Source organism: Chelonoidis abingdonii, chromosome 13, assembly GCF_003597395.2.
Source record: "Chelonoidis abingdonii isolate Lonesome George chromosome 13, CheloAbing_2.0, whole genome shotgun sequence".
Taxonomy (NCBI): Eukaryota; Metazoa; Chordata; order Testudines; family Testudinidae; genus Chelonoidis; species Chelonoidis abingdonii.
The window spans coordinates 20,382,830-20,406,630 of NC_133781.1; the positions used below are offsets into that span (position 1 = coordinate 20,382,830).

The following is a 23,801-nucleotide window of genomic DNA, read 5'->3' on the forward strand; positions in this document are numbered from 1 at the left end:
AGTCCTCTGACTTATGTCTTAACTAGTACTGGCTCAATGATTTTCCAGAATTCACCAGAGGTGACCTAAACACATGCCACATTTAAATGACTATCACTTTACAGTTAAACTATGAGACTAATTCCCAACACTTCATTTTGATCACCACAGTCTACCTAAATGAAATCAGCAGTAAAATCTGCTTTCTACAATTTACTGTGGTTAACAGTTTAAGATCACTGATGCTGTCCTACTGCTACCCCAAATTAGGCTATTTGCCTCCTTCATTGGGCCTATTCTAACAAGAATGGCAGCTCCATAATTAAAGCTATGGATGAGTTTCACTAGATGCAGGCACTAAAGACCCAGGGTGAACACCCACATAGATTTATTTCATAACCATTCTACTTGTTGTGGGAACATTTTAGTAGAGGAAGGCCCTGCAATGTGACCAAAATGTCTAACTCTGGTTTAGTCTAATCTCTTCAGGAGTTCTTTCTTCAGCAAGATGCCTACAACTGAATGTCTAGTCTCTTGCTCACGCATTTCATCCTGGGATTTGCTAGTCAAGCTGTGACAGCCTTACACTCAACTTGATGGCATTTTCTTGTCTGTCTGTAATGAAATAACTTTTGAATGCCACATCTGATCAATTACAGAATTTCATGGAAAGTTGTAGGCATCAATAAACAAAACCCTATTGATTTTGAAGAAAAACTGGAAACCAGAAGAGGAAAAAGTGAGACAGATGAAGCCCCTGTCAGCTTTTCATCATAGTCTCAAGCACTTCTGCAATTGTTTATAGATCAAAAAAAACCTGCACAACATTCCAGCATAATACTCTCACCTCATCTCAGTCCATCCTCCCAATAAAGTTTAACATGTTGACATCCTGAATGACTTTTCGCCCAAACAGAAAGAAGAAATGGGGGGGAGGGGAGAGGGGACAAATGACAGTGCGTGCACAGTCCCTGGGGGGCAGGGGGAGGAGAGGGAGGATGGGAGCACACAGCCCTTGCCATGGAAAGAAAAACAGGCAAACTCTGAAATGAGGACAGGAGCCTGTCCATCTTTTACCCAACACTGCAACATATTTTTTTTTTTTTAAAACAAAAAAGCCTTTCATTATAGCAAGAATGACAACACCCACAACCCCATCTGAGACACAACTCACTTCCCCCCCACAAACTAACAACCCCGTAAAAGAAGCCAATGAAGCAAAACAAAACCCAATACACCCAACCCCAAGATTTTTACTTAAAAAGGGAGAATCGGACACTCCATGGAATCCTTCAGGGACTTCACTATTGCTACTGAATTTTACACAGACGATGCTCAGATACAGCACTGATAAACAACAGTATAAAACTCTAAGACACTGAGTAAGGGTATCAGAACCTGGTTCAAAAAAGAAACAAAAGCTTAGCAATTAATATGGGCTTACAAATGGGTCTCCTATTCCCAAGATAAACAGGACATCACCACAGCAATAGGCTAGATGGCAGCACACAAAGCTCTTTAGACTGGCAATACCACCACCAGGGCAACAAATTTAAGTCTGAAGGTTGCCTCATTTTCATTTTGCTCAGCTTGCACATGGAGCAGAGTAGGAGTCTGAAATCGGCCAGGTAACATCCATTTCAGTAGGCTAACTGTAGTGGTAGGCTAACTGTAGTGCCATTTGGAACACCCTACAGCCTCACAGCGAAGGGATTTAAAAACAAACATGTAGAAATTTGAGATTATATTAAAGAAATGATCATAAAGCAACTGAAAAAGTTCCTTTTGCAATCCAATGTCTCAGACCCCTATTTCTGGCTAGAAAAGTATTGAAAAGATATCACCATAAGGATGGTGGGGTGAAGGAAGCCTACAGAAAGTTTCAAGCAGAGATTAAAAACAACCTGTTTTGGCCCTTTCATTGAAATAAATACTTAAATTGCTGAAAACAAATCCATTCTCAATTTTCCTGCTAGCCAAATACAACTATTCAGATGAAGGGAGAGATCTAACAGTTAGCCTTATTTATAATTATATTCACATGTATTTTAAGAAGATGACTTGGCAAGATCATTATCTGCTGCCATTTAAGACAGACAGGAGAATCAAGAATTGAGCAACTTTTGTCAGACTTAATCTGTACTAAATTGTGTGTCAGCTACCAAGAGTATCTAACCACAAACAGTCCTTTACTTCTATTGTTTAATATTCAGCATAGATTGAAGTCTAGTTTCTCAGATCTTGCATATCACCAATTTTTTTCAGAAAAAATTACAGTTAGTGAAGTTAATTGAATGCCCAATTTGTCATAACACATTACAAGTTCAATACTGATTTTGCAGTACTGCAGAGTAGATTTTCTTCTAAAAGTTCAATCTTTCCAGGTACAATACACACCTACTAAACAACACCTTACCTAATTCATTTAAATGGTGTTTTACACATTGAAAAATACTATCCTGAACAGTGGAAGAATCCCCATTGATCAATTTAAGGAAGTAATTTTTTTTTTTAACTAATTTTTTTTGGACAATTCAATTTTTATACAGAGCTCTAAATCCTCAATCAAGTTCTGCATCTATACAAATTAGACAGCTTTGAATGTAGTATGTAAACCAAGTTGTAAATATTCAAAAAATCAGAACACTAGACTGAAAAGAAAACAGATTCCACTGAAAAAACAAAGCTTCCATGAAAGAAACTGTTTACTTTAACACACGCTCAAGACTCATCTGCAATCTGATATACAGCACAAAGTGAAACAATATCCAAAGATCTGAAATACCAGTACGCCATATGAAAACTTAAGCCTCCTTGATTTAAACTTATCCAGTTCATCTCAAGCTGAACCAGTCAAGCCTCAAAACAGGAAATAAAGTATTAAGGGAAACTGAGGTGAAGCATTTGGAACTTCCACCTCCATCCTGAGAACAAGTATGAAGGATTAGGCAATAAAAGCTGCCTGGCCTGCCTGTTCAAAAATCAGATCTTACCTCCCAAGTTTGATGGCTTTTGCCAAGTTTGGAACACCCTCCATCTGTTTGTTGTCCTCTGCCTCAAACTGCTGATTAGCCTAAGGGGGAGAAAGAGAAACAGACCTGCTAGAAAGCCAAATCCAACTGATCAGATGCCTCCTTAAGAGGAATTATCAGCCCCTGCCATGCAGGCAGGGCAAAGAGATCCCATTTATTAGTGGGCCTTACTTGCATGACACTTAAGCCCATTCTGAACGTTCTCCTTGGAAAGTCTTCCTTCACCTGATTCCCTAACAGCATGTCTCATACCAACTTTAAAAGATACAGAACACACCTTCTTTAATCTTTAGTGACTACTTGTTAAACTGACCATCCCAACCTTCGCAGGGAAAAACTAAATCGATTCAACACAAAGGTTTAACTACAAAGAAATAAGAAAGCTAGACAGAATCTGAGGGTAAAACATACTGTTTAAGACAAATAGTAAACCCAGTTCCTTGGCAAGAGTTTTAACACCTTCAAATAGTTCACATTTAATACTTGTTCTACACTGTAGTTAAAGTTTTTAAATTGACAATATGCTGATTTAGACTTCCAAGATTACAGAAATATTTGCTCTTGAGAAAATAACAATGTGCATATATTCAGTTTTTTGCTTGCAGAATTCCATAAAATGAACAAGCAGCAGAGAGTCCTGTGGCACCTTACAGACTAACAGACGTATTGGAGCATGAGCTTTCGTGGGTGAATATCCACTTCATCGGATGCATACCCACGAAAGCTCATGCTCCAATACGTCTGTTAGTCTGTAAGGTGCCACAGGACTCTTTGCTGCTTTTACAGATCCAAACTAATACGACTACCCCTATGATACATGAAATGAACCGACATCCATTACCTTTAGACTGTAATGTGTCCACTAATATTGCTTTAAGTCCCACTGAGTTCCCAATTTGATCGAGTAGAAACTATCACTGAAAATCTTTAAACTTGACAAACAGTGAAATTTTTTAAATAAAGTTATCATCTAAAATGCATGTTATTTTCATTTAATGTTTATATAACAGTAGCACTCTAGGATCCCTCCATGCTCAAGAGCTGAAGCCCACTGAGCTAGACTCTAAAGACACAAGCAAAGACAATTTCTGCCAGAACAACTTGAATCTACCACATTGTTTAGCCAACCTACATCCAGAAGTAACGGAGCATCCTGACAATGACTACAGGGCGAAAAATGGACAGAGTGAAGAATGGAATCACGATACAAAATGCTGCTGTTTCTGAAAGAGCTCAATACCAGGAGAACAGTGATGCTAAAACTACAGTGCATTAACTTTATAAAAGAAGCCAGGTTACCAACAATGACAAGCCATAATGTAAAATCCAAAAAGACATTTAAAATCTTACACACCCTTTGCTGTAAGTAACAACTACAGCAAGTCAAGTTTTTTGGACAAGCAAAATTTAGAAGGCAGTCTAAAATTTAACAAACTAAAGATCCTCAACAAATCTGTAGCTTATCAGGCCTGGGCAGTAGCTAAACCTTTTATTGTTAACTTTCCCCTGAGAAATACATCAGTGCTGATATTGGTCACGTAATATTTATGATTAATACTGGTTAACTTTAAACGTCCTGTCCCCTTCACTCCCCGCCCCCACACACTTAGTTTTATTAATAGGCTTCACATGAGTAGAGTTTAAAGCACACTGATCCATTATGTTGTTCTGATTTTCTACTACATGTGTGTCTCCAGTTCTGTAACATGACTGACTCCTATGACAAGCTCTCTAACTGTAGCTCTGCTCCATCTAGTGGGCTATCGATTTCCACAGAATACAGAGGAAGAATCAATGCCAGTGGGTGCAGTAGGTCAACAACTACATTAAACAGGCCAGCCTGTTGTCTCAAATAAAGGATTGATACTGAAACAAAAAACAAGGTTTTTCTAGAAAACATTTTAAGTTGATAAAGTTATGCTATAAGACCGTGTCAGCTGGATCCTCATCCTTTTCCGGTGCTATATAAATAATTTTTTAATACAGGTTGAATGCCTAGCTCAAGTTCAAGTGAATAATATCCAGAGTTTGGCCATCTGATGTCCAGTTTTGCAATTTATGTGAAGTTTGTAGGTGGTTTTCATTCATTTCTTAGAGACAGTGAGGGATCAAACCACAAAGCCATTTCAGGTAGGCCCACCAGTACCAGACTTGGCAATAGTTCAAGAGAGTTGAATGGTACGGCACTAACTACCTCACTGCACTACGTGGTTGGTTCCTCCCAGGGAGGTTACGCTGTCAAGACCAGGAGTCTCAAACACGTGGCCCACGAGGTTATTTTCTGCAGCCCGTGAGCTCCTTGTGGCCTCCCCACCCTCCCCCAGCATTTACCTAGAGCAGCTCCGGCCTGACACGTACCAGGCTCCTGCCCCCACAGTGCCTGAAGCAACAGCAACACACACAGACTCTTGTGCCCCTCCTCCCCCAGGTACTGGGGAAGGGGCTGGAATGGGAGTAGGGAAGGGATGGGAAGAGGAGGGGCAGAGGCAGGGCCTCATGGAAGAGGTGGAGTGGGGTGGGGCCGAGGGCAGCGCGGGAAGGTGTCAGTAATGCAGCCCTCAGGCCAATGTACAAGTCCTCATGTGGCCCTCATGGTCATTTCAGACTCCTGATCAAGACAATGGATATGACAGGCAGGGAGAAAATTGCCCTCTATCTGTGACCCAATATATTGCAAATAAGACTTCAGCTTGTATTGCTGCAATTCTAGACTCAAACTTAGTTTAAAAAAGAAATTTAAGTTAGTGCTCAACAAGAATGTTCTGAAGACTCACATGTTTTGCAGTTATTTTGTTGCACAATGGAGTTTAATCAATTTTCTACAGAACTAGGCAATGTGATATTTGCTTCAAGAGGTTAGTGTTCAAAAGCAGCAGCACTTAGGATTTAAGAATACATGCATTCTAATAGGAAATGGTATCCCACAAAAATCCAGGCTCTTAAATTCACATCATGTATTAGCTGTAGAAAGTCTTTCGGTTCAAAAAGCAAGAGCTTTTAATACCACAATATACTATATGCAGTCCTATTAATTTAACTGTTATGAACAATTAGGGAACAGCATTATTGTCTAAAATTCCAGTATTTAGTCATTTATTGGAGATCAAGGCAGCCTCAGTGTAAACAGTAAATTAGAATTTAAATATGAAAATGTATCACTGGAAATATCACTTAAGCAAGTATGATTTGTAGTTTTTCCAAGAGTAAGCCTCTACAACCAGGCCAGGATCTTATGAGCAAGACTTAAACTGCCTAGTTATAGTTAAAACAATGGATAAAGTGAATAATTAATTCTATAAAATTTGCTTCTAGTATGATAAAGCATACGAGACAGTTAATGGTGGATAACTTATATAAGACAGAATCTACCATCTCAAAACAGTAACACAGATCTAGAGTGGCTCAATTTGTCAAAGAAAACATGATTTGGGCCTTTCAGATGATTTCAGAGACAGGTAATAAGTGATTTCTGCAGTAGACAATTATTAGGGCCAGATTTACATTCAGTCCCACAGAAACATTCCCATAATAGGTTTCTGAAACAAGAAGAATGATTAAGGAGGCATTCTGATTTGTGTATACAAAATCACAAAGTACGAAGGCAGGACATTTGTAAAAACCCAATTTATTTTCAGTATGTTAATGGTCTTATCTAACTCCAAAAAAAATCGGCAGTCAAAAATTACTAAAGAGCAGGAATATATTATTTCTGTACTGTGTAATACTTCTATCCTAAAGCTTAAGTTTACACTGGAGATGCGTGTAAGAGTAAAGTTTAGCATAGAAGAAGTACTTGATCACACAGAAAGTAATAACATCTTCAAAGAGTTACCACTCAGAAAAGCAGGAGTCTCTACTCATTTCACATGAAACGAAACAATATCACATCCAAGAAAACTGCTATGTAATCAAAAGTGTGAAGGCAATTCCAGGCTAACACACTTAGTTTCAAGTTGACATCTTAATGACAAGAATCTTCCCAAATGCTCCAAAGCCTAGTAACAATTATGGTGCACCTTTATCTAAATATCACCCTTCCTAAATAAATCAGAAATACAATAGTCAGGGGCTAAATGGCTTCTTGAATTATACTCTTGCGCTCACACTAACATATACATGAATCCCTCAAAGATTAGTAAATGAACATGCACCAGTGCAGTTCCGAAAGGGCTGAGCGCTATTTTACCTGTTATTTCTCTCTACAGCCACGAGGTACTGTGGACCCAGAACTGAGAGTGGAGGGACTGACTCCTGTGCTCCCAATGCTCCCTGCTGGTGCCCAGAAAGTAGAAAGAAGTAGAAATACATAGCAGTGAGAAGCAGAGAGATGGAAAGGGTAAAGCAGGGATAGGCAACCTATGGCAAGCCGAAGGCAGCATGTGAGTTGATTTTCAGTGGCACTCACACTGCCCAGGTCCTCTGCATTTTAATTTCATTTTAAATGAAACTTCTTAAACATTTTAAAAACCTTATTTCATTTATATACAACAATAGTTTAGTTATATATTATAGACTTATAGAAAGAGACCTAAAAACATTAAAATGTATTACTGGCATGCAAAACCTTAAAATTAGAGTGAATAAATGAAGACTCGGCACAGCACTTCTGAAACACTGCTGACCCCAGGGCTAGAGGGAAGAGATGCAGAGGTGGAAAGGAGCAGGGAGAATGGAACATAAGAAGGTAGGGACACTAGGGTCTTTAAACACTAGAGTGGACTTGTCCATATAATACAAAAGAACCAAGAAGTCCCAACATTCCTCTGCTGTCAAGCAAATAACTGTGAAACCCACTGGCAGAAGATGTGTCTCAGCCTCCTCTAGTAGCTGGTCTATACAGATAGTGACTGAGGGCTTGTCTACACTACCCACAGGACTGGTGAGCAGCAATCGATCCAGCGGGGGGCGATTTATTGTATCTAGTATAGACGTGATAAATCAACCGCTGAGCACTTTCCTGTCAATTCCGGTACTACACCAGAAGGAGAAGCCTAAGCAGAGTAGACGGGAGAGTGTCAGCTGTCGACTTACCATAATTAGATCTAAGTACATCGACTTCAGCTATGCTATTCATAGTTGAGTATCTTAGATTGACCCTGCGCGGTAGTGTAGACAAGCCCTTAGTATTGCTGCCAGTTTCTCCACTGGATGAAGTTGTAGTCATCTGTGCTGCGGTCCCCTCTTCCAACCCATGAGGAAGTCAATACGGTTCTGCAAGATTTTTATTATGTTATGAGCATTGAGATGGAAAATTCAAGCATTCAGAAGTTATAATGTGCTAAAATTCAGATTCCTTTTGAAACCTTAACAATCCCCCCTAGCACAGATGTGTTATAATACAGTCTGCAGTTATATGATCACATTTGATTGTCTGCAGGACTCTGCTTCATTTAGTGCACAGGATAGAGGGTGCTCAAGAAAATCAATCAGAGTTGTGGAGTAAATAAGGCATCTGTCTCTATATCCTCTGCCCTATTTGCAGCAGACGGCGTATAGTAAATAAGGCCGATAACCACAACAATATCCTTTCCCTTCCTGTAGTTAAGGGAATTAAATGAATCGTAGAGAACAGGATTCTATCCCTGCTCTCCCATGGAGTTGCTACGTGATGCTGAGAATATTAAAATCAAATCAAATTACGTTTCTCAATTTCCAGATATACAACTTGAGGGACCCGATTTGCAGAAGAGCTGAGGATCACAACGTAGCCCAAGCTGATGGGAGCTGCATCTTGAACACATGAAGTGCTGACAAAATGCTAAGTACTCTGAAAAAGTTAGTTCCAAGTATCTCAAGCTGGGCATTCAAAATTAGTGGTCTCTTATGATAGTTTTACCTTGGTTTCTTTGTGTCTCAATTCCTCAGTTGCAGAATGGGAATATCAGCACAACCATACATCTTGCAGGAGTGTTGTGAAAATAATTTACTTAATATCTGTAAAGCACTCAGATACTATAGTGATGATCTCAGTAGAAAAGCCCATGAGAAACCTAAAAAAACCTGTATTCATTGCAGTATTTGGAAGGTATGTGGTAAATAAAACATGGGGCCACACACTGCATGATAATCATCATATAACTAACCATTTGAAGTATGCACTGGATGAGGCAGGGATCGTGTGGAAAGCATATTATATGATCATGTAATTAAATACATATACACAAGGAAAGAACCATTTCCTATTTTTTGACTGCTTGACTTTGCAACCTTTGCAATCTTAATGCTTTTAATGTACATTTTTAATATAATTTGATTGTAAAAGTCACAGAAATAAGTACAGAATCCATGATTCCCCTTTTATACGGTTACTCTGCAGATCTTAATCAAACTTGAAGTAACTTGCCCAAACTATGGAAGGAATTAACTGCTGGAATAGAAACTAAGGAGTCCATGTTTTCAGACCTGTTCTCAGCCACCATTAAAATTTGCAGCTAAAATTTCAACCCTCATTTGAGCTTTTAAAAATTATCATACCATGCACACAACAGGAGACATTCACAAATCAAGCTTCCAAAATCTGCCAACATCCACTGATATTAAGGACCAATAACAGTAATAAAATATTGTATCTTCAGTATACTCAGGTCATACAGTGTTGCCACCTTGGGCTCTCTGAAGAACAAGGCAAAGTCAGGTCTCAGTTTCCTTACTCTGTCTCAAATGTTCACTCCATGTCCTTTAGCAATGCTAGCATAACATCCAATAAGTAATTAAGTGTTACCAAATGATGCCACAGGATAAGCCCCTTTAAAAGCCCAAAAGTTGAGGGAAGCAAAAGGAGAGAGAAAAGGAATGTAAACAAAAAAATAAGCATGTAGCAGTATCCAGGGAATTGAAAGGGGGACATTATGTCCCATAGTTTGGTACCATAGGACAGACATCTAAATAGGTCTCTCAGCTAAAATGGGAAAGATGACACCACCACAGTACAACTGGACTACCTTATAAAATGACGTGTACATCAGTATGATTTTCACAATGCCAACCACTCAGGTCTTTTTTTTTTTTTTTTTTTTACACGCACAATCCATCTGTAATGCGCTATTTGTCAGGCGTCAACTGAATTTTTTTGTCCCATTCCTCTTTTACACTCACTTTCCATTAATCATCTGTTGAATGTTTGCAATCTTGTTTTCAAATTCTCCATGCCAAGTTGGCCACTGAGGTAGCATATGAAAAACTCATTAAAGTTTGATTGGTGCACTATTTAAGTATTCAAAAACCAGTGTTTCTAGCAATATGTATACTTCCAAAATTTTAGAAAGGTTTGCTAGTCAAGTTTCTAATCCTTGAATTCTATGTTTCTGATGACTTATTCCAAAAGCAAAATGCAATTCTCCCCTAAAAACACCACTTATCAGTACTAAATTCCGCTTCTGGAACAAGCCTTTTTCCAAGCAATTAATATGAATTAACTTCCAAATATGAACTAGCAAACTATTAACTGTTTCACATAGTAACTATTCTGATCTATCAGAAATGGCACTGAAACAGAACGCCAAACCTGCACTGCTTCCAATAGCCTTAACGTGCCTACTGCAATAGACATGCCAAATCCGAACGAACAGCAGAGTCTTCACATTAAAAGGCAGTAAAGTAACCATACATAAACTGATTATAGCAGATACTAAATAGTATAAAAATGTGGCATTCTATGGTGTTATGTACTGTCACCATGTAACAAATCCATCTTGATTTAAAAAGACATTCCATAGTAAAAGTAAGCAAGTCCATTTTAAAAAAAATATTAATGTTTGAGGGCTTTATAGAAATCTGGGTAACTCAGACTGAAGTTAGATATTGTATTTAATTCTCCAATATTTCTAGGTTATTTTAAGGTTAAAAATCTTAAATACACATTAAATAGTATTAGTTTGGCAGATCACTTCCAAATGTGCTGAATTTCTACCAAACACCTCATATTTCTTGTCTTAAAGGTGAAACATGGAGCACTCAATTTACACAACAAAAACTGAATCAGTGCTATAAGAGAAGCAAAAGTAGAACTGAATTTAAACCACCATTCCTCAGTATGCCACAACTACTTCCTAAAGAAATCCAATATCGTATAAAGTTTAGTGAAATGGCCTGCGACAACTTTAACAGGAACTGCACTTTAGAAAAAAGTCAGGCTGTAATTTAGCATTAAGAGGCCAGACATGAAGCTAGCTTTTTCCATTAAGGCAACCATTTCCTCACGTAACTGCACAAAAAGGAACACATGGAGTGATCTACCAAACTAAATGCTAGACCACCACAATTTTTTAGGTAGATGGTAACAGGCGAGGAGTTAAGAGTCCTGAGGTGAGCCTCTTCAGTAATACGCAGCTTCTGACAGAGAATATCAGAAAAAAATGCTCTGGCAGGCTTATACATACACCCTGTGCTGTTACAGTTTCACTGCTTTAATATTTAAGCCAGCTAGATCAAAGCTACCTCGAGTATGCCTACACATATGACAGTCATACCTCTGCTTGCAGTGCAGACATACCCAAAAGGAGACCTAATCCCTCCAAGAAACTAGAAAAGGAAGATAGGTTATGGATGAGCAGAGAGAGGCTGACCAGAACGTACCAGACATTCGGAGACAGGAGAAGGCTAAAAGCCATGAATGCTTTTTCTCCCAACTAAAAGATGGAGAATAAGCCAAACGCACTTGAGCTATGGATAGAAAGGTAAGTTTAAGTAAGGAAATATGAGTGTGGGTCTGTATTTTAAATCTACTCCTCTGTTGCAAATCTTTTGGGCAAAAATAAATCCTGCTTTGTTTTCAAGAAGCTGTTTATGTCTCCCTACAAGCATATGCTGTCACAGGCTCCCAAAAGGAAACCCTTGCAGGGACCAGCCCTCATTGGATCTGCTGAATTAGTCAACATTGTTACTCAGGGGTTGTAATCTAGAGACCTAGACAGAGTGGCTGGATTGCAGGATCTTACTGCAGAGAAGTGGAGGCATGGGTGTAGCATTTTAAAGAGATCCACTCAGGGGACTGAAAGAGGGTCTTAGGGGGGCAGCCTATCCAGGGTCAGTGACACTGAGTTTACTTTGTCAATTCCTATAAGAGTGTCTCTGTTTAGCATATCATATACAGTATCTGAGGCACGTACTCCTGCACAATGCACTCTGCAAAGATCTGCCCATAATATTCTAATCCGGCGAGGAGCAGGGTCTTGGTCTAATCAGACACCATATAACTCCAATATTTACTTTAAGAAAAAACAGTTAAGATGATCTGTATCACCCTCCTTTTACATACTCCAGAGCACAACATTACCTAGCTCTTCAATCTCTAACCTTGCTGTAGATGCATGCATGCCACCGAAAAACAAAACAAAACACAAGTGTCTTCCTGTTTTTTAGGTGAGAGAGGAGAACAAGAGCTACATATTACTCATGGAAAAAAAGACAGCTACACATTACTCATTAGTATTACAGAGAAATCATCCACCATGAAAGAAAGAAAGCTGGCTGAGGGAAGGAACAAGAGGAGACAGGAAGGAGATGGTACAAAAAGTGTGTTTTGATAAGTAGTATCATGGTTAAAAGGGTGGAAACTGAGAACCAGTGCCAGGTAACAGCATCTGGACTGGCAAGGCTGTGCTGTAGCCCAGCATTAGGCGCTATATATATATATATATCACTACCTTTTCTAAGTCTTTAATGTAACATTTTTCATCAACAGTTTAAGCAAATTTTAAAGCATTGCACATCCTTATTTTGTTAAGTTACCATTAAAAGAATATTCACATTAATAAATGTGTAGAACATTTCTATACCTATGCTATGAACACCACTAGATTAACTCATATAATCTAGGGACATTTAACAGTAGACTAGACAAAACACTAATCAATTAAAAATCAATCTAGCACCAATACTGTAGATCCTTCATCTTCAACTTATGATTTGTGGGGAGAGGTTTTTTTTTTTTTTTTTTTTTTTAAAGAAAAACACCTTCTACAATTCAGTTAGCTAAAATAAATTAATTTCACTTCGATTTTCATGTAGTCCACAATCTTTGTGTCAGAAATAATGCAGCAAAAAACATAACCCAAAATATATTTAAATTATTTTTCTTCAAGTTTTCAGAAAGACACTTCTATTTGCACAAGTTAATTTTGGGGCTAAGTTATCAGAAAGTATCCCTATAAGATGAAAGAGTTCTATTTAAAAATTAGTTTTCTGTAAATACTTGGTCCCCCACTTAGGGCAAAAAAGTATTTGAGCAATTCCTCATTTCTCATAAAACAGGCTAATCAGCATTAGAGGTGAAGTTGCTCTCACTTCTAAAGCCTCAGCTGACATTTCATTTAAAAGTAAACTTATTCCCACATTACTGACTTCAGCACAACAGCTATTTTCCTACTCCAACAATATGCCACAACGAAATTACATCAGTATTTTAAGGTAATTATACATAGTAGAGTAAACTAGTGTAGAACAAATTCTCTCTGCCTCCAGCAGAATTAACTAGACTAAGGAGGATGCTTCACTAGTGGACCTATATTGGAAGAATGTATATCTGAAAGTTAGTCAACTGACTAAAAATTTGCATTCAGTACTTCAGCAACTATTCACAAACAGCATACAATTTTTCTATCTTCATGCAATTGAAGCATCTTTAAAATAACCCAAAATATTACACTTTAAAAAAAAAACCAATAGGTTGAAATAGCTGTTTCCTAGAAAGACAATGGTCTCAGCAGCTCCACATGTTCCAGCAGCCCCTTTTTTATCAATGACTAACGCATTTATGATACTGAATCTTGTAGAAGCCATGGACACACCACATTTACCTGTCCGGATGCTGCAGAAATATAGAACACCCTTTCACAAAGCATTACTTTGTCAGGCTGGTAAAATATCAGTATTCCAAGGTTTATAATGGTGGTAATAAAAATATTTTCTGTTCATGCCTGGCCCAGGAAACTGGACAAAAAGAATGATAACATTAGGGCATCCGCCCTTATTGCTAACCTACTGAGGACTGTTCTGGCTGATTTCCCAAAGTCTGAAAGGTAGATGGACACACCTAAAATCCCAACAACTTCCAAACAGCTGCCTGTCAAATCCTTACAAGAGATTCCTGCTCAAGCCTGGACAAGAGGAGAAAAGTAAACCAGGGAGGATTAGGAGTAGTAATTAGAAATGGAAGTGAGGAATTACAGATGGCCATTTTATGATGAGAGTGAACAGGAAAGTGGTGTTAATAAAAGGTCCAATATTGCTCTAGGCAAAATGAAAGTCATCAAGACTGCCACATAAAGAAATAAAATGAGACATTACTCTAGAAAAAATATGGAGTCTCATTCATCTCCTGTTTGGGATTTCAGTGAGTTTCTGACTCTCACGTTTCTAGGTTTCTGTGATTTGTACTTAAGGTATTTTCTCCTCTAATATAATAATCTTGCGTCCCGTTATCATACATAACCTTTTGCCCTGGGCTCTGAAGGAGGTCAGTCTAGAATTTATTCTAATCTTTCAACAGGCCACAGCCTACGGCCCAGTACCAAACACCCTGAAAGGTCTTTGTAGCTAGAGCCTGGAACAGTGGAAATGATCTCTCAGCAGACAATTGGCATTCTCAAACACTGAAATTGAAGCAGGAGATTGCAATAAAGAGCAAAGATGGGGGTAAACGTTCAGATTAAACTTTTTTTGCCAAAAATTGAAGATTTAGGTCAACCAATCCAACCGTTTCAGTTCAAAAAAAAGTCAGCATGTTTCACTGATATTTTCTACACAAAGTGTTATGACCTTTCATTTCAAATTTTACTTCAAGTTTATTAAAGTATAAAATCTGGAAACATTTTAATGTTTCATTTTAGGTCAAATGGAACATTTAATTTACCGAAATTAATTTCTGACTTTTGTCAAAATTTCTGAAGTATTTCATTTCACATCAAAACAAAAATCTTGATTTTTCAGTTTGGTCAAACGAAAAAAACAATTGGTTATTTACACACACCTCACACACTAAGAGTCTTCTTAAAAGCAGCAAAGTGGAAAGAGTCAGTAATCAACATCAATTTACAGACTGGATCGCTTAACACTTCTTGCACACTAAGGCATGTCTACACTATCCCTTAGGTCAGTATAATTTATGTCACTAGGGGTGTGAATAAGCCACCACCAAGCAACATAAGTTACATCAACCTAAGCGCCAGTGTGGACGGTGTTATGTCCGTGGGAGCACTGCTGCCACCGCTCATTGAGGATGGATTAATTAAGTCAATGAGAGAGCTCTCTGCTGTTGGCTAAGGGCTACACTAGAGAGCTTACAGTGGCACAGCTGCAGCAATACAGCTACACCACTGTAAGCTCTTTAGCATAGCGATAGTTTAAGACTTACACCCTGACCTAAAAAGTGTTCTGTAAAACGAAGATAGCGTTGTGTCCTAGAGTACAGGATGATAAAGGAATCATCAGAATAAAATGTGTCGGCATCTAAACTTCTATCCTACTTAGAGGTGGAACATTAAAGCTAGTCTAAGTGCATATGTCAAGAGTGGTAGACCAAGCATCAGAAAAAGATTTGTCATGTATCACTATTGTAGGTTAAATCAGAGTGAAATTTAACATCATCCTGAAGTCATAATGTAATCAAAGTGCAGTTACAACATAAGCTATTTCTACTTACTTTGATCAGCATAATTTTTTGCTTTCAGTTCAAGCTGTCGTGTTTGTGATTCTAATGATTCCACTCGGGTCTGTAAGTCCTTTTTTTCTTGTTCTTGAGAATCTTCAAATTCAATGAATTTCTGACAGACAAAAAAAACAAATAAAATATTCACTAGTGTGGTTAGACACTGAGCAGCAAGGTTAGGATTTTTATAAGAAGCCAGAGTTAGTCCCCTAAAGCTCATAAATTCAAAGGAAGTGGGTAGCTAACTCCCTCAGGACCTTTTGAAAATCCTAACTTAAATTTTATTAAGAGGAATATATAGTAGTTTACTTTATTATAAAAGTATGTTATTAGTTAATTATTTTTCCTGAAACACTAAGCTGCAGAACTTCAAACATTTTAGATACTGAACAGCAGTTCTCACTAGTGTGCCAACTTTTCAAAGTCTTAAAGAACTTAAATTAGGGTGACCAAATCTGCAAGTTTGGCTTCTCCACTTCCTCTTACCTTTTACATGTAACTATAGACATTATTCTTTCTACTCCAACAAAGTGGTTTTTTGCTTTTAAAGATGTAAACCCTATTACCTGCCCGCCTCTGAATCTCTTGTCCTGCCCATACACCAGAAGAGGTGTGAGGGGCTTCATGTGACTTCTAAGGCAAAGTTTTCCTTCCCAGCTCCTACTGTGGTACAAGTAACAAAGCTCTGACACAACATGACCGTGCTCCACCTTCTTTAACTATTAAGCATTCTGTGTTACTTTGAGATCAGTACTGAGTCAACACCCATTCTGGATTTACATGAAGTGTAGAAAATTGATCTTATTCTCTTAAGTAGAATAAATTCTTCATAAGCCAACCTGTTTTACAAAGAGTAAAATATGAAGTATTGGAAACAGTACCTATTTGTTGCACAGGCTACAAAAGAGCTAACATGCAACAAGTTTTGAAGACGTGCTAAAGAAAGGTGAGTAATTCTACTATCCACAGCTTAATCATCAGCCATACCACTAGTCCTCATGTTGCAACATCTATTTATGATCCTATAAAGCTATGGTCATCATCCTAGAACAGTTTCATTTCCATAAACTATTTTCAATAGACTGACTTTCACTCCTGAATGTAGAAAGCAGCTCGTGGGAATAAAAAAGTTTGCATTTCACAGGAAAATGTTGTGTAGTCAAGAGTTTACAAACAGAAGTGAATCTATGAACCACACTTGAACAACAGGTTTCAGAGTAGCAGCCATGTTAGTCTGTATCAGCAAAAACAATGAGGAGTCAGGCAACTCCAACCTTTTCAGGTGGTGTAATATATATTCTGCTTAATGTATTTTTCACTCCATGCATCTGATGAATTGGGCTTTAGCCCACAAAAGTTTATGCCCAAATAAATTTGTTAGTCTCTAAGGTGCCACAAGGACTCCTCGTTGTTTTTACTTGAACAACATTTACAATTTATGTTTATAGTGAGCACACAGCATGCCATTTACCTTATGTAGCATTCCAGTATTAATTTTTGGAGCATTTTGTCCAAATTAACTTCCTTTGATCACTTGGCCAATAAGGTGTAATCAAAAAACTTTAAAGCAGTGCCAAGCAGACTAAGATAACTTAGTCCTTGACAACCACTCTGGCCCTTTCTAACCATAGATACTTGCCTTCCAGCACAAAGTATGAACACATACAGCTATTAAGCATCTCAAAATCCTTTGCACACAAGTGGAAGTGGGAAGGAGGGAAAAACAGGAAATGTGTGTTAAGGAACAAATGCCAGCAGCACTGCTGCCATCCAGTTAAAATCACACCCAGGAATCAATTTTTTAATACCTGCCTCGCCATCTGATAGTTATTACTATTCAGTAGCCTATGAGAAGTTCATGATCTGAGTCCAATTCCTATATGGGCATTATGCAAAATCAATTTGTACTAGTAGCTGAAATCCCATGCTGTCATACAGGTGTGGTGGCTGGGCCACGTAATCCACTATCTGTGTTGTCTCCCTCATACAATGATTAAAAATGGCAAAGTATACATATGCCTAACCAACTCACATACAAATCTTATTAATAATACTGCGTGGGGGGACAGACAGCAGTTTTAACATGCATAGCAAAGTTTTAAATTGGGAGTTAAAGACATGAAAGCTAAAAGGGTTTAAATGAGAGTTAAAATTCTAGATGAGTTGTTCCAGGTAACGTTACTCTTCGTTGTTCAAGCAAATGAGTGCACGAGTAATTTAAGTACAGTTGTACAGTAATGGTATTATATGCAAGCTGTGGGAGCAATGTAATGAACTAAGTTGTAGTAGTTCCAATATCAGAAGCGTCCAACAATCAATGCTTTATTGTAGCTACACTGTACATAACACTTTTAAAGTTCTAGCTAACTTGTTTTGATTCTTTCAGGGATGGCTGGAAAGTAATAATAAAATAGTCCAGTTACTAGCTTCACTTCATAGTAACTAATACAATATATTATCCCATATTCTAGTATTCAGCATATATAATAATGAAGATAACAAACAATAACCTAAGCCAGAAAGCTAAAACACAGTGTTATAGAAAGGGTGCAGCCTTATCTTCTGAAATTGTCCCCCCTCATCCCATGACTGTGATATGTGGAAGTGATATCAGGAGGAGGAAGTAAACCAGATACAGAAGTATGCACAATAAACTAAATTCAAAACTATGCAGATAGCGAGCACAAAACCTGTAGATCTTTGGCAGTGCATAGGTCTTGTGCTTACCCTCTGCGCAGGGTGAAATTCACTAAGTATATTTTGTAGGTAATGGGGCTTCAAAAGTAGACAACAACAAAAATGAAAGTGATACATGAAGTTCTGACTGCTCAAAAGTACCTTTTGGGTTCAAATAAATTATACTTGAACTGATTCGACAGCCTAAAAAAGGGTGGACTTTAAAAACCACAGAAGTTATATTGTTAGGGAAAGCACACCACTTCAGCAAACAGACCACAAAATAAATAAAGAAGGCCTGAGAGTCATTCCCTTCCCATAGTAGAAAGCTGAGTTCTCTCTATATTTCTGATCTAATGACAATAGGAAAAAAAAAAAAACTGCTATAGGTATGCAGCTCCTTTCAGTGACAGACTCCTTGACCTCACTGCAACTTCACTTAAATCATCAATCGTCATGCTGTCACACATGGCGCACTGGTGGCCCAGAGAACCCTTTCTTATGGACCTAAGAGCTAGCAGGTCGCATGGCACTCCTTGTTTCTAATTGCAAAGAGCGGTCTATTCTTTACCAAAATTACTTGTCCACATAAGCATCTGGCGTAGTTGCAACAGGGATGATACACAATTATGAATAAAATTAACAAGAAGTTGGGAAGATGATCCACATGATGATCTATTTAGATGAGGCTGATCTAGGACTCCTGTGTGAGCAAGTAGCTTTTCAAAAATATGTCAAAGTTGAGCGTCACTTTTGAGATTATCCCCTATATTGAAATAGCTTGTTCATAATTGTTTACACCTAATTTTTTATGCTCCATTAAATTTTAGATCATCAATAAAGGGAAATAGAGAAAATTCATAACACTTTATAAAAGCACTTCATTTCTACTAATGCAGACCAACCAGCAAAAAATTCTGATTAAGCCAAATTATCTAAATGCATGGTTTTCTATTCATACTATAAACTTGAACAAGAGTGCTTTCACATAAGCTGTTACATGGCTATCACAGGACTCAATGGTGTTCATATGACAGTGCTTGGAGCAAAATGCTAAGAAAAGCAAGAAACAGCTGATGCTGAAAGACAGGTAAATGTGTTTTTGTGGTTCTCTGCTTTAATGAAGGGAGTTCATATATAAATGTATTAGTTTATACCAATATTCCTATGAACTGCCGGAAGAGGGAGTGAACAGTTTAACCATTTTCCTTTGTTTTAGGAATATTCACTAGTGAAATATATGGTGTAAAAATACAACAGGAAACTAGAAACATACAACTTGCACTTTTTTATTCTGACAGACAGAGGGTGTAAAATGTTTTTTTGTTTAAGTTTTTTGGCCTTTTTTATGAACATTTAAGACCAGGTCTAGCTTATACATTCTTGTTAGTCCTGCTTCCCTTTTAAAATGAAGAAGTTTAACACAGGCCTTGCACTGATTAACTGCTTCTACCACACTACATTAAAGTAAGCAGAAGAAAATGTGTCAGAATAGGTTTAAATACAACTGCAACATTGTTGCTAATCTTTTGCTCTCATGTGACACACATGACTTCTGGAAATCTAGTGTTAAATAGAAGCAAATTAACAATCTTACTTCTGAATCAACAGCTTTTTTAAATCAATTTTAATATCATCACACAAAACCAAATATCAAGTTTTTCATTCTTACACACAATTTCTTCTAAAGCTGTTCAGGACTTAGCTAAAAAACACCCCAGTTTTCAATTTAAGGTTGTTGTAGTTTTGTTTGCTTGTTTTTTTTTTTAAACTAGTTACATGTAATTCTCTTGGACATTCCACTGCTGTTTTAAAGATTCGCACTGGGCAATCTAAAGAGATGCTAAAGACCCAAGTTCTATCCAAAACAAAAGAATATTCACCAAATAAAAGAATATTCAAAATAGGTGAAGTTATTCAAAGGGACAGCACCAACTTATTTTTATTTTTGCCCATATTGTTACAAACACCTAACATGAGAGAAATGTCAGGTTTTTTTCCTATTCTCCCCGTTATGCTCATGTTTACTTTTTGCATTTGACAGCACTATGCAGAGTCAGAGTCACTATTTCCTTGTGTAGTTAGTTTCCCCTGTTTATGCAGATCTTTCACACAGCAAAAGGGAGGGGGAAAAAAAAACATTTTGAAAAATAGCAAAGTTATTGTGAAGCCACAGACATTAGCAAGGCAGTACAGCTTACATTACTTCTAACTTTTAAAAGGGACTAGATTTCAGGATAACATTCCTTTAAAAGTCAATTGACATTGAGGACCAACTTCAACAATTCTATCAAATGACATTCCACAAAATGTCAATTTGTAACAAGCATTCCCTGAAATTTAGATGAACATAACACAGCAATTCAACATCCCACGTATAGCCACTCCTTGGTTTTAAAGGTTAAATTACACTAACACTTCATACTTCTTCAAAGCGTTTTCTAGGTAATTATCTTCACAACACCCATGTAAGGCAGTTAAATTTCCCATTTTGCACACCGCGAAATAAAGATATTTAAGTAACTTGCCCAACATCTCAGTACATCAACAGCAAAACCAGGGGTGGGACCATATGTTCCTGGCACTCAGATTCATGCTCCATTCACTTGATTACTACTTAGCACAGATCAAAAATTACACACTGAAAGTATGTGACATTCAAAATGTTAAATCTGGATACGAGTTCTACTCTTATAAAAGTTAGAGTATTTGATTTTACTCACTGCTGAATAAGACAGTAATTTTAAATATTTAACACTGTTAACCTGAAAAACACTTAAGCAGAAAAACTTTTGGCCATTGTCTTCCTCGCTGTTTCCAAGTAACATATAATACTTAAACCCATTTAGTGGGAAGCTGAAAACTAATTCCCTTTTCATGCCTACAAAATAAAAAAAGATGTATGTATTAAAGATATCATGTTTCAAGAATAGGTTCATTGAATAAGTTATGGGGCAAGTCTATGAAACCCAAGCCCCAGATAACTCTTTCTTTGCTGAAGAAACAGGGCTTTGGTGCGAAGCCCAGAGCTGGAGCATGGAGCAGCTCCAGAGCAGTGGAGCTGCAGGTTTTCACCTAGAGCTGGTGCCGAGCCGGAGCACAGCTCCAAAGCCCTGGAAACAAATTGTTCGTGGCTGTTTATAAAACCAGAAGTAACATTAAACAACCATGTGACTCAAAGCTCCCGTAACAATTTTCTGCCAGCTACCTAAACACAGACTTGTGTGCTCCTATGGGAACTACAGTCAGAAGTATATTTATACATAAGACACTGCAGCATAAAAGTTATTTTCTTCCTCTTCCTCATTTCTTTGCTGCTTGGTACTTTGGCTATACTGGAACCTTTATTAAACAGTTTGCCTAATGCTTATTTTTGTAAATATAAATTGTCACACAGCAGTTACATGCAAAACATTGGCAAAATATCCAGATATCCCATCTTCTCAATGCTCATGTTAAACCAGGAAACTGAACAAACATCACATACATAAAGTTATGCAGGCGGTTTCTTACTGGTTATGAAAACTGATCACATCCATTAGTCATTAAAGAAATGACTGGCACCCAAAGAAAAGTTAAAATCTGCTTCTTTTAGCTACTCATTTTCGGAAATCATTACCAAAAGAAACCCACAATCACAATTTGCATCATGTCACACAATGCTAATGAGGAAGAAATCCAACAAAAATGGGAGTTTGATGATTAAAAAACAGTGAGGCAAAAAAGGTTCTGAGTTAAGAAACATCATGAATATTTATCATGAGACTACTCGAAAGAAAAAAATTCCTATAATGATAGTGAGAAAGGGGAAGAGAATTATTCAGAATAGTCAAACTTGGCAATCCAAGCAATATCAGGCTTTTACTAGAGAATATGGAAAAATCTCTTAACCATTAGGTCAATCGAGCAATGAAAGTTCACCCAAGTCAGTCAAAGAACTATTAAAGCCAACCATTTGTTAAAAAATTACCCCTTAAAAGAAAGCAATAGTACAAATCTGTAACTCATGTACCTTCCTCCTCATTTTATTCCTGCTGGTTACCCTTTTACCTCTACCTCGATATAACGCTGTCCTTGGGAGCCAAAATAATCTTACCGCATTATAGATGAAACTGTGTTATATTGAACTTGCTTTGATCCACCCGAGTGTGTAGCCCCCGCCTGAGCACTGCTTTAGCGTGTTATATCCAAATTCGTGTTTTATCAGGTGGCATTATATCGAGGTAGCAGTGTATTAAAAATGGTTGCTATGAGTGCATTTGGAAAACGGATGTACATCTTTGATTGTATCATGCATTTTTTAAATTTATCATGCATGTGTTAATGGAGTAACTGAAAACAGCCTGTGAATACTACAGGTGCGTGTTCATGTTGAAAGGACAAGGGGTGTGTTCACATCTGAAAACACTACCTTTAAGTCAGCTGCAGTTTTAGCAACTATAAGGACTTCTGCTGCAATTCAATAACAATTTTAGTCTATATTAGTCACCTCAATTGACTTATAGAAATAGAACACTACTATAATGCCACAGAGATACCTACAGGTGTGCAACTTCTGAAAAGTCCATAAGAGCTGAAATAACAGCATCACATTTTGTTTCTGTGATTTGTTATAGTTTCTGCTCCATGATGCTGAGACTCTTTTTTCATATTCCATCTAAGTATGAACCATCCTTGCAATACAGTCATGAAAATTTATCAGTCCAGGAAAATAAGTCAAATACCCCCTCTTCCTTGTCACTTTGATAATAAAGTGAAATTCAATCACCTATCAATAAACTGATTCAACTGGAGTTAATGAGCAATTAATTTTGTAAATCTGGTATAGAAATTTATCACTCTTTTTACTCGTTTGGACAAAAACTAGATGTAAGTCTTTAGAGAAAAGTTGTGTGTATTCATACTGTATTTCTTCATAACTTTACAAAACAAAGGATGTTTGTTATAGTCTTCTTGTCTGTTCAAGTGTTACCTACAGCAGTTTGTATCTTAACCTTTTTTCACACTTAGAACTATTTCCATTGCACCCTAGGGTTTTGTTTTACAAGCCATGTAAAATTCTTTTTCTAAGTTAAAAAAGACAACACTAGTACAGAAAAAAGCTACTTTCAGTAACAATGCTTTTCAGTTTTCAAAACAACAGAAATTAAAGAACATACAGGTGAGTGGAGGACAAGAAGCCTATGTCTGGACATGGAGTATTTTTAAGATAGCTGGCTAAATTAAGAATGGTGGTTTCACTCCAATTTCTTACTGCAATTTCAGAGAGAAAGTGTGTTGGAGGAAATAATTAAAGCAACAGTGCAGGACAATATTGTTTGATACTTTTACACAAGGATGCTTTACAAATATCTACACTCTGAAATAAAAAACTAGATGAACTACCTTGACACACCTAACCATGGGGCTTATTATGTATCATCATCACTGAAGGACTATGCTACTGAACAATCTCTAACCACATGTTG

The 23,801-nt window shown here is 37.4% G+C and overlaps 1 protein-coding gene across 8 annotated transcripts in view; it reads right to left on the bottom strand.

Annotated features, from left to right (window-relative positions):
- The window catches only part of SPAG9 (sperm associated antigen 9), a 106,146-nt gene that overhangs the window by 80,489 nt on the left and 1,856 nt on the right, over positions 1-23,801 (bottom strand). For 6 of the 8 annotated variants that reach the window (XM_075071828.1, XM_032785168.2, XM_032785167.2 and 3 more), the window contains exon 2: positions 15,652-15,772. In XM_075071828.1, the coding sequence (XP_074927929.1) occupies positions 15,652-15,772 (121 nt within the window). Of the gene's footprint in view, positions 1-2,972; positions 3,053-15,651; positions 15,773-23,801 lie in introns of those variants that run through there. The other 2 variants (XM_032785171.2, XM_075071829.1) reach the window with 1 other exon arrangement.